We start from the raw sequence: 12670 nt of genomic DNA on the forward strand, positions 1-12670 counted from the left end.
ACGTCAATATGTATTATGGTTTGTCCACAACTTCTTTCTAAGCGACCCAAAGTTTTTGATTTTGGAAAAATCAGAGTGTGAAGGCAGCTCCGCTAGAGTGAGAGTCAGAGTGACATTTTGACCCCAAATCATTTTTTAACTTCGCCCTCACGCTCACAAATATTGCATGATTGGTATCAAACTTGGTCATGACATTGATCTGGCGTGCCTGCTCCGGTCAAATGTTTTCAAAAATTATCTAAGCGCTTACAGTTTTCTCTCCAGGTGCTTCAGAGCAAAGTCATGCGCCAGGGTAGCAGACAGATCTCACTGATTCACTTCCATGTATTTCTGAAAAATTTCAGACCTTGGCACACACTTTTTTATCTCATCGCTGTTAATACTGTGAGTGAGGTAGAGATATGAATGGCGGGACTATGTGAGCGACAAATAGCCCTCTCATATGCTTCAAGCGGTTTTCGAATATGTATTACGGTTCCCGAGCAGGAAACAGTTTTTTGCAATGCTTTTTTAGTCAAACTGGCTGGCTCAAACAGAGAATTGTCTCCCCCTGGATGTCTCACTCACAGCTGGCAGGGAGGATTATTTACCATGGCGGAACCCAGAGCAGGAGAGCTGCTAAGGACTACAAATCGCATCACTGTAGTTGAACTACTAGTTCAGTTAAAACAGAGGAGGACTGAGCTGGCCTTTACAACAACTTGCTGCTATGGGCTGTATATAACTAATTTAACCCTGTCACTGTTACACATGGGATGAGTTTGGCCCTTTGAAATGAAGCTTACTGAAAATTTCAAAATAAAAGCCCTTGAAAATTTTACATCAGGTAATTGCTTTTTTGAGCGTTATATGACTGATTTAATCCAATGACTGTTACACATGGGATGACTTTGACCCTTTCAAATGAAGCTTAACAAAAATTTCAAAATAAAAGCCTTGGGAATTTTTACATCATGTAATTGCTCTTTTTGGCTTTATGTGATTGGTTTATCCAAAGCACTCTTACACATTGGATTAGTGTGGGCATTTAATATGAAGCTTACTGCAAATTTCAAAACAAAAGCCTCAAAATGCCCCTCTGGACAGTGCACCGCCAGAGGCGGTGCAATGATATCATTCTGCATTATCTGTTTATCCGAGGTTAGGGAACTGCCTTGCACAGCAAGGCAGTTCATTAACGATAACCTTTTAGCTTAAATAAGCTATTTTCTATTTTTCAGACTTATTAGCCATGTTTAGTATACTTTATGGAGTAAGTAAATGACAGTAAACATTCTAATGATACCCCACATGCTACTGAAAGTATTTATGCTTACATTAGCATATTTGCTCATTTTAGCTAATACACTTACTTTATCATACTGAATGTTGCATGTCCAGCTTACTTAACATTCTTGTGATTCTATTGATTACATTGCAGCTTTCTTTAGCATTGATGCAAATTCTTAGCATCAGAACGCTGGGTCCAAACCGACGGGCACACTTTGGCAGGCCCCAGTTAAATTTCTTCAGGAATTTTCTAGTTCACTTACTGTTCTCACTTTGTTCTTCTTTTTATTTTTTACTAAAGAGTCATTTTTTTATTCAGTCATAATTTATGTTATAAAATTCTTTTCTTTAAGTGAAAGAAATCAATAAATCTACCTAAATATGGACTTAATCACTTAATTTTTGTTCTGTCTGTTATATATATATATATATATATATATATATATATATATATATATTACAGCTTAATGTTTTATATAAATGGTTTTATAGAGCACTTTACATGTAAATCTCAAAGTGCTGCAGAATGAATAAATATGTATTTAGTCTAACTTGTCCTATTATTCATTTATTTTTATCATATGAACTTTTTAGACAAGTTTGTTTATTTAAATAAATGTATCCTCTTTTTTAAGTCTTTTAGACAAATAAATAAATACAGTTGATTTTGAGATGGGTAAACTTTTCTATACCATAAAAATTCGCAAAAGTCCACAAGGTGGCGACATGCTACAGAAATATCCACTACTGCAGCCAGGACCATAAATGCTGGTTTCACTGCAAGCTTCATTCTCGTGCTGCCAATAAAGCGTTGCCATGATCTAATAAACTGGTGACCTACAGTGTTCAGAGGAAGACGAGGAGGAGGAAGAGGAGCCTGTACCTGTGAGCAGCAGCTGGTACTGAGGGATCCTCTGCACTGGTTTCAGAAGATAGTGTTTCAGAGCCAGGCTGGCGCATCGCGGACTCATCTGAGACAACCCCCCCCCAAAAAATGCAGAGAAATTCAAGGCTGCAGCCAAACACAAACACAACAAACCTTTACAAATTATTTAAACTTGTGTTGCTGTGATGTAGCAACAGTACATCACTATTAATTATATTTGCACTGGAAGCCAGAGGCAGGACCTCTAACTGTTAACTAAGCCTTAAAGGGAATTGTCTTTTATTGCTGCAGCATGACCTCAATAATATAGATAAAAAATGTTAACCAACTTAGCTTTGGAGCAATTTTTAATCTCCCTGCTGCTTACTTTGTAAAATAAAAAACATTTAAAAAAAAAAAAAGGAAAATCCATCTTCTATGACATTTTACAAGTTTCCAGCATAAAGGGGGAAGAATATTGCAGGAAAACATCAATAGCATCAATATTGTGGAGAATTTGAAACAGTACTACATGGAATTATAGTATAGTATAGTATAGTATAGTAAAAAACAAAATCAAGAACCTTTTAATTTATTTAATATATTACAGGGAAATTCACCAAGTAAATTATTCCATACTTTTAGTAAAAGTTGACTAAAAAATATAATAATCAATACGTGTATAAAAAAAAAGACATTTTGAGCCAAGCTCCGTACCAGTAGGTGGCAGTAATGCTTACTAAACGTTTCTTGTCAACCACCAATAAAAAACAAAAGAATAAGAAGCAGGCCATTTGTCTTTTCTTAATAATATCTAGTTTATTTCTACATAAATGTACAAACTTCGACCAGCAAAGTGGCGATAAATTTGCATTGACACGATAGATGAATAAAAGCTACCGAGCTAGCTAGCTAGTTAGCAAAGGTGTGTTAGCAGCTAGTTAGCGGTAGCTTCAAGCGCCTAAAGTCACAATGCAATGAAGATGTGCGACTCTGGGAATGGAGGAAAGCGGGGTTTTTCTCGTTAACCATTTCTGTGATTTGATTTGACTTTCTGGTTTCTGTTTTGAATTATTATCATACTGATTAACCATTTTCTAATCGATATATAACCTTAACCCTAACCCTACAGCTAAAGGTAAAATCCTTTAGCTGTAGGGCAATGCAAAGAGAAAAAAGATGAAATAAGACCCCAAATCTACCTCAAATTCCCTGACGACAGCTGCTAATGCAGGGTTCTTCCTGCACTGCTCATCCAGCAGGGCTACATTGTTGTCAAACTGGCGGATGTAGGTGGAATACATCTTCAGATAGGGACCTTTCTGGACAAAAATGTCCGATAATCTCTGGTGGTCGCTCCTGTTAAGAAACGCAAATAGGCTGTAATGAATCAAACGCCCTGAAGGGTGAAAACTAGATTCACTTTCCAAAAATAGAACAGATTCTGCACGTATCTAACACATATTAAACTAAAATATACAGAAAAAAGGTAAACAGTGATGTAAAAAGCATTTTGTGCATATCAGAGGTGTGTAGAGTACACAAAAATTGTACTCAAGTAAAAGTATAATGTAGCAATCCAAAAAATTATTCAAGTAAGTAAAAAAATTTAGTAAAATGTCTACTCAAGCATTGAGTAAATAATCAAAACACAAGTAATTTAATATTTAGAAATTACATCATCATCATATAGACCAAAATATAAAGTTTTGAATAAATTTTGGCAATTTAAAGACATAATTTGAAATAATTTATATAAATAACATAATTACAAAATAAGGAAAGAAAAATATCTTTCCAAATCAATTTATTTCCATATAAAATGTTTAAAACTAACAAAAATAGCAGGTGTGTGTTTGTTTGTGGTGTAGGTAGAGAATTCAGAACTCTCTCCACTCTTACTAAAGTAAAAGTAAAGCATTGCGAAAATACTAAAAGTACGGGGGATTTTTCTTTAAACGTAATTAAGTAAATGTAACTTAACTACATTAATTTAATCATTTTGATTAAATGAATGTAGTTATAAGACTACTCTAATTTAGTTGTAATTAAAATGTTACTCAAGTAAATGTAACTAGTTACTACCCAACAGTGGTGAATACTAAAGAGTTTGGTTAGTGGTGAAAAGTGACTTCAAATGAATGCAAAAATAATCTTATAAAGGGTCAAAAATGTTTTTTGAGAGCTGCTCACTCACTAAAATCCAATTTTTTGTCTATTAACGTGGATTTATTGCTAAATCTCAGTGTAATTTGAGTGTTAAGAGTGGGAGCGCACCAGTGTGCCACCCTGTCCTCCAGCTCTCGCAGCAGGTCTTTGTTTAGCTGGTACAGCTGCGGCAGGTAGTACAGAATCTGACTCAGGATCCGTTCGTCCACCACTGGCTTCCCGTTCTGACGCGTTGCCTTAGCAACAGCATCCCGAAAGTCCTGAAGAGACAAACCGGTTCAAATCAGAGACATTAACACACCCAGGACTTGTGCTGCAGCTGAACAGGAACATAATGCCCCCCCCCTACATTTTATGACACAGTCAAGTCAGCGTTTTGAGTTTGACCGGCGAACCGACGCACACATGCACCTGGAAGGAAGGGAAGAGAACCCGAGCATGGACCCAACGTCCGCTCTACTGAGCCTGCCAGCTCACAAAGTAAACAAACCCAAATCAAAACAGGGTCTAGCAGATTCGGAAACACAAGCACGTAGTACAGAGAATTATGATAGGTATGCATGTGTGGAGGTCACAGCTTGTAGCCGGAGGAAGCAGCTGCTGCAGAACCAGAAGAATGTGATCTGACCTCTTTTCTTGGACACTGCTGGTCCTTCCCCCTGGAGAGTTTTCTACTAATCGTGCTGCGGATTTACTAAAGCTACCAGACAGGTGGACTCTCCAGCCATATTACAGGCTGCTAGGAGATCTATCACCAGTTCCATCACTCAGCTGATATAAATCTTGTGTTTGGGTGATTCTCAAGCAGAATTGCATACATTAAAGGGGCTCTGTTATGCAAAATTTAGATTCTGCACGTTTTTGTACTTCCATTTGTTTCTAAACACAGCTAAAGTGCTTAAAAAGAAAACACCCAGTTGTTTTTTGGCAATAAGTTAATATTTTTGGTGTTTGGAAAAACTTCCAAACACCAAAAATAGCCCAATCCGTTACCTAGCAACCCAAGCAAAGTTACAGCATGGTTAGTTAGCTGATTTTTTCCCCATCCAGAAACTGCTTGCTGCATTTTTGTTGGTTGTGCAGGAGCCTCCACTTGTCCTTTTCAAAGATGTACATTTGTATGATTGCGCATCTACACGCACGAGTGTAAATGCTGAGTTTGGGGGCGTGGCCAGCAGTACATCCTAGGATCCCTATAAATAAACTAAAGGTGCAGCATGAATCTAAACATTGGATGAAAAGTCAGTAAATGAAAAATCCTGCATTCAGTTCATTCTCACTGAGATAAAACAGCATTATTTAACAAAGCAAGGTTGCTAGGAACAGTAGGCTTTATTGACATGTATAGATAAGAGTCATCTGCAAAGAAATGTATTATTCACTACTATTACCAATGAGCTAATCAAGAAGAAAAATGTAAATTAAGGCTAAACAAAATATTGACTATAGTGCCAATCAAACAGAAGTGTGTGCAATATTAGTATCAAAGCACAGCTTGGAGAATAATAATCATTAACTAATATATTCTAAGTTTTGTTAAATTGCATTTTCCATTCTAATGTAGTATTAGCCCTGCTGGACAGAGTCTGCTTGACACAAATGATGGTACCCAAAATGCTAAATGTCAAAGACTGATTGTAGAGTCTGTGAGAGGAAAGCATTTGTAGAAACTGATATCATCATGGAAATAGTTTCGTGCAGCCCAAATGTAAAGAAAAACAGAAGGAGGCCAACAACTCATTCCTGAGGTACGCCATAAATCAATGAAGACAATGAATTATTACTAAGGATTGACCGCAGAGTTATTTAGAGGGGAAAATTTTCTAAACTTTTATCTTTTACTAATAACTATATTTGTTCAATGAGAATAAGGTAATTAGAGTCATGGAAAGCAGCACGTAGATCTAAATAACAATAATTTCTCTGTTTAAACTTGGTAGTCTTCTAATTTAAAACAAGCTTGTACCAATTACTAACTGGAAAAACAAACAAACAAAACCTCAAGAAAGAATTGAGTTTCCTCAAAAGCTCAAAGGGCTACCAAATAAAATCTAACAAGTTTTCCCCAAGAAAAACTGTTAAGCCTGGTGGTTAGGAGCTGGGGCAGTCAGTGGCCCGTCGTGTTTTTGAGTTAGAAAATGTTTAAAGTTGACAGGAAATTTGAAAATATCACTTGATAATCATGTGTTATTGGAAGATTAATATCTGAACACCAACTATAAAGTATATAAAAAAGCAAACATCTAAAAAAAATTAAAAATATAAGCAATGCTAAACCTAGTGGGGACACAAGTAAAGCCTTGTGGCCCGCCAGACTTATAATACACTGGGAGAAACCCTGTCTAACATTAATGGCATCTTTTTCTGTGCTCCAGAAAAACAGTCTTACCTTAAAGATAATCACAACAAATCAATGCAAATCTGTCTTGAAGTGAAGCAGCTCTAAATGATTGAACTTGATGAAAACAAACAAAACTCCAAATGTTTTTCTTCAATTCATCATTCATACGCTAAGCTAACAATAGATGCTAATGCAAACACCAACATCCACCCATCTGATGGGCTGTTAATCGTCACTTTATTGGTTTTCTTTCATTCAAATGAAAACACTCCCTTTATTTAGTTTCCAGTCAAAGAAAAGTTCAAAGCAGCTCCTTCCTCATTGTGGTTTGGTATTCACCTGTATAAAACCTGCCCCATAAAAAGTAAATAAATACACAGAAAATATCACTTGATAATCATCAGAAGATTAATATCTGATCGCCACTCAAACAGTAATCACAGACGCCGCTGTTTGTCCTCTGGCTGCTCAAGCAAATGAATAAAAGCAAGACTTACTATGTGTAGAAGCTTTAGGACGTCCACAAACCTGAAAAAAGGGGAAATAAATGATTTAGCACACTTTCAGACACAAGCTGCAAGTCCTGCATCAACGAAACACTCACACTTTCTCTGAGCTCATGATTTCTTGGGCAATGTGCACCACCTTCTTCCTCTTCATCTCATCCTCCTGCTGAAAAGCGACAAATAGTAAGAAGATCGGTCAGAAAAGGTCTAAACCACGCAGCGTTTACTCACAGACTCACTGCAGATCACCATGATGATCTCTAAAAACCAAAAAACAACGGCCTCCTCTCTCTCTTTCTTTCTTTCTGCTGCTGGATGGTAACGGGGCGGTCGCTGCGTCACTCGATTTGGACACCGGCCTTGGCCTCTGCCTGCCTGCTGCCTATCAGAGGCTGTATTTGTCGAGCATTGAGGGGCTTCAGACAGGTGTTGACAGCATCATGCAGAGGGTCATTTAGGACGCATAAAGGAAGGGAATAAAAAACTGTTTCACGCAGAGAGGGAGCTATTCCTGAACCTGGAGCGCCTTCTGTGTTTGCTCACCATCCCCCTTTCAACACATACTCATCGACTTCTAAAAGGCCGTCACAGGGAGCAAACATGCTTGGCAGCATGCGTGCGCTGAGTGTTAAGTCTCCAGTGCTGATTAGAGATGTTCACTGTGACCTAGAAATGTTGAACTAGAGCTAATGAGGAAGAAAGTTGGTTCAGTAGAGGTGGAAATATTGATAATATCAGTATCGGATCGATACTTTAGTTTCAGATTCTAATTCAACTCAACGCTACCTCCAAAAATATTTTATTTTGATATGCTCTCTTTCATAATTTGTTCTGCTTTTCTATTGTTTTTGTTTGCAGCATTGATCATTCCCCCCCCAGAATATTGAAATCTTTTCTTTTGGTTATTGCAAGCTAAAGTTACTTTCAAAATGTTGTAAACATATACTACGTAAATGTTTACGTAGCATAAGAAGATCCTACAAAACATCTCAAAATGGTTTTTGCAAAAAAGAAAAAGATAAAATTTTATCTTGAAGGTTCAGGAAGTGAAATTATGTGGGGGGAAAGCTGATTGGTCAAAATTCGGCTGAGTTGCAGTGATTGGTCAGAAAGATGGAACTACAGAGGGAAGATTTGCGAAAAAGATATGATGTTGCGAATGATTAATCATTTTCCTGGATAATAGGTTATTTAACTATTTTATAAAGGCCTATAAACTTTGTCCAAATTCTGTTCTATGTTTTATCAAAAATAAGTTAAAATTCAAAAGAAAGACTACAAAAACGTAAAAATCAGAAGCTTGATCATCAAACTTGAATAAAAAGCCCTGTATTTGCTTGCTATTGGATCAAAATCTAAATATTAAGTATCTCACTCCTGTAGTTTTCAAATTTCACTGTTTTCCTCATTATTCCACAGGATTTCTTAAGACTTTTCATACAGATTTGTTAAGAGCTAATTAAAGTTTGTCCTGTCAGCAGATTTCCACCTGAGAGGTGTGTCTGGATTTTCCCTTGAAAAAAGTTTGTCTTTGCATCTGGCAATTCCCCCAAAATGCATTAATACACATTAAATTTTGTGGCCAAAATGTGAAAAAGAAATGTCAATTCCAGGTGTTATTTCCTCATGTTTCCTCCTATTTTATCTTAAAAAATAGATAATTGCCGTTAGTCAATGCTACAAGTTGTTGGTACAAACAAAACAATTGACTGAACCTCCTCCAAGATTAGTGACTCCATGTTTTTCTGGGTTGTGTAAGTGGCCTCAGCCGCTCTGCATGTCGTAAATCAAGCCATATTAGCAAATGTTTTGGTTTTAATTTCCTACTTAATTACTTTCTGTCTGAGGTGAGTCATTAAATTGCTCAGCAACCAAGTAAATTCCAGACAGGATGATATGAGCGTACCTGTCTGTCTGCCTCATCCAGGTGCTCCTTGCTGGAGGTGGAGCTATTGTCCTCTTCGTCTGAACTGTGCATCTCGTCCTCCTCAGAGTGGACATCGTCCTTCAGCCAGTCGCTGTTTGGGAAGAGGATGTCAGTGAATGAAAATAATGTTTTAGATATGTACAGTATGTCTGTGCAGCAGAGTGGGTGAGTGCTTGGAAAAATACGTCCTGGATAATTAAAGATTTAACGAAAGCTTGTGCTAAGTTCAAAATTCCAACCTGAGTCACCTTGCTCCGACACTGGGAAATAGTAAGTAGTCTGACTTTAGTTTACAAGGAAAATATTTACTTCACTGTAGGATTCACAGGTCATAAAACTAACTACTGAACTCCAAAAATAAATCCTTACAACTAGAAAAAGACTTAAAAGAACACCTAATCATTCCCAGGGATGCACTGACCCACTTTTTTCACTTCTGATATCAATACAGATACCAATATTTGCTGGATTAACTTAAAACACTTCTTTTTTTAAACAGACACAAATGTATTTGATACATCTGCATCAAACTTAAACACAATAGTCCTGTTCAAACATGTAAACACAATACAACAGCGACTGTAAAATAAACAATAAAGAAACTGACTAAAATAATAGGTTGACTTCCTTGGTCAAACATGTAAAAATAAACTCCAACAAACCTTTCAAATGATTTAGAAAGCGTAATTAGAAATTCTAAATATAATGTAAGATAAGTAATGAAAAATAACATTTAGAGCACAAAGCAAAGAATTAGACCGAATAAATCAGGCACCAATATCCCATGTAGAATTCTTTTCAAAAACGTATCGGCACATCTCTAAACATTTTCTGAAAAACCTGGATCCCACATAGGAATGTAACTGATAACAGTTCAGCTTGTTATCAGTTAAATGCCCTTATGTGGGATTTCTAACAAGTACAAACTGCTTCAGCTCACTTCAGAGTGTCTCAGTCTTGTTTCTCTAAACCAGCATCTTTCTCAGGCGGTCCTGGTGGGATTCCCACCATGTTTTGAGTCATTGTCATGTTGCAGGTCCAGCTCTGCTTCACCTCTAATAGTTTTTACAGATAATCTCAGATTTCATGATGGGTTTTATAATGGTGAATTGGCCAGATCCAGATAGAACAAAGAATCCCCAATCATGATACTTCCATCGCCGTACCTCAAAGTTACCATCACTCTAAACTGGTCTTTGTTGACATTGTTTTTCCTCGCACAACTCCCATGAAAGTTAAGCTTGCACTTACTGAATATATTGACGTTTTCTGCCACATGAAGACTCAAACACTGCTTTCTAACCAAATGTAATTGTTCCAAATAGGGCTGAAATGATTAACCGGATTAATCATGATGAATTAATTATTGAAATAATCTTTAACTGATTTAGTAATTAATTAATGAACTGGAGTATACATATTCAAAAAAGGTAATTTTCTCCATACTCAGAGCAGTAATTAAGCCAACATTGTGAAAAATATAAACATTTTGCATTTAAGACAAAAACAACTTTGTCTTTAATTATGTTCTACCCAAAATTCCTCACGTCATATTTTTTGCTTAATTTTGTTCAAATTTCTTTAAAGAAAAAAAGTCACATATTAATCAACTTTTACTATCCAATTATTAATGAATTAATCCATAAAATGATCAACAAATTAGCCATCACTGCTTTGATGTTAAGTCAAGAAGAAATTGCTGATATTTTTTAGCTGGAGATGCATCCTTTGCAACAAAATGTTCACAAATGCAATGCTGTTTTTGTATATTATTTACAAATAAAATGTTTAGTTTCTTTTTTTAAATGAATTGAATATTTTTTTATTTAGCATCGTTTCATGTTTTCTCTAAATGTACCAATTTTTAAACTGATTTATTGACAGAATAATTGATTAATCTTTAGCTGTATCTTAGTTCCAACTCTAAAGCACGGAGGTGGCTGCATCATTCTTTAAAGCTGGGTTTGAAATAGAAAAGCCAGGACCCAAACACTGATGAAAACCCGCCAACAAATTCAGCCAAAGAAATTGGTAAAATTTCCAGGCAAAATTTTACCAAAAGGAGGGGAGTGCTGCGGTGGCGTAGGGGATAGCGCAATCCACATTTGGAGGCCTTCCTTGAGTCTTCAACGCAGCCGTCGCGGGTTCGATTCCCAGACCCGGCCGACACTTGCCGCATGTCTTTCCCCCTTTCCTGTCAGCCTACTGTCATACAAGGCAGTGGTCCCCAACCTTTTTAGTACAGCGGACCGGTCAACCCTTCGTAAACTTTCTGCAGACAGGGGGAGGGGTTGCGCGTTATGAGGATGGAGACCGATGCCGTTGTTTATTACTCATTCTGCTGCATGTTGGCGCTCAAGACGTAACCAACAGCATCCGGTTTAGGATTTTCAAAATAAAAGCTCCTCCAGACTCAATACATAGAACAGAAATATTTAATTATTTCTTGCACAGCCCGGTACCAATTGGTCCACGGACTGGTACCGGTCTGCGGCCCGGTGGTTGGGGACCACTGATATAAGGGACACTAGAGGCCACAAAAAGACCCCCTGGAGGGAAGAAAATAATAATAATAATTTTTACCAAAAGGCTTAGAATAGAACATTTATCAACATGATTGAAAGATTTTAACAGATTATTGTTGGCACGAATCCTTTATTTTCTGCCAACTGAGACGTTTAAAGCTGTACTTCTAGAACCTGCTTCTTATCTTGCCGCGGGCGACTGAGCAACACTCAACAGGCCGTCTCTGCCAGCTCAGAACAAGCAGCAACATGAGTCTGTGCCTCTGATGTTTCCCTCTGGCTCGCCTGCAGAATAAAGCCGCCTGATGCTAACCGGAAAGTTCACAACAGGAGGAATTTAATTCAGTTGAAGTATAGCTTGGTTGTTAGAGGCAAAAAAACTAATTTTCTTGCATTTCTTCTCAGGATCTTTGTTTTTCTCTTACCTAAAAGCCCAAATTTTTCCCTTTTCCTTCCAGCTTCTTTACCCTTCGTGTTCCCTCTCTCCATTCGGTTTCTCCAACATTGTGGATCAGGCACAGAGTGCCACTTGTTTACAGCCCGAGGCTACTTACATAAACTCAACAGGCTCGGATGCCTGGGAAACACCACGGATTCGCTCGCTGCTTCTGTCTCCACTTTAACAAACACCAAAATCTGCATTCCAGACTGAATTGAGAAGCAGAGCACATCTTAGACGTTTCCAAGGCTGATTTTAAACCCGTGTACAATGGAGCCATCCTGGCTGCATCAGTTATACAGAAGAAGATGTTGCAGATGTTAGATAAACAAAGGTCAGGAATTAAGTCTGGACACTTTAACTAGAGGTGTTATGTTAGATAATAAACCAGAGAATGACATCTGACAGCAAACATCCCAACAAAGTTATTTACATCGTCTCCACATAATCTGCGTTTATCACATTGTCTCCAAAAAATGAGATCTGTAGTCTGTTGTTTTCCAGATAAAAGTTTCTTTAGGGATCGAACTCGCTTTGTTGAGACAAATGGAAAATAGTTTCCCCTCTTATCTAAAGATAGCAGTTTAATTATCTTTAAAGCTAAATCTTGATTTATCATGAAAAGGTTT

General features: G+C 37.2%; 1 protein-coding gene across 3 annotated transcripts in view; it reads right to left on the minus strand.

Annotated features, from left to right (window-relative positions):
- Positions 1–12670, minus strand: part of LOC122826223 (FYVE, RhoGEF and PH domain-containing protein 6-like) — a 32360-nt gene that overhangs the window by 12978 nt on the left and 6712 nt on the right. For 2 of the 3 annotated variants that reach the window (XM_044107813.1, XM_044107811.1), the window contains exons 3-8: positions 9057–9168; positions 7249–7316; positions 7142–7172; positions 4412–4563; positions 3337–3493; positions 2153–2240 (exon numbers count right to left, since the gene is read on the minus strand). In XM_044107813.1, the coding sequence (XP_043963748.1) occupies positions 2153–2240; positions 3337–3493; positions 4412–4563; positions 7142–7172; positions 7249–7316; positions 9057–9168 (608 nt within the window). The remainder of the gene's footprint in view (positions 1–2152; positions 2241–3336; positions 3494–4411; positions 4564–7141; positions 7173–7248; positions 7317–9056; positions 9169–12670) is intronic. The other variant, XM_044107812.1, reaches the window with a different exon arrangement.

Source organism: Gambusia affinis, linkage group LG23 (assembly GCF_019740435.1).
Source record: "Gambusia affinis linkage group LG23, SWU_Gaff_1.0, whole genome shotgun sequence".
NCBI classification, from domain to species: domain Eukaryota; kingdom Metazoa; phylum Chordata; class Actinopteri; order Cyprinodontiformes; family Poeciliidae; genus Gambusia; species Gambusia affinis.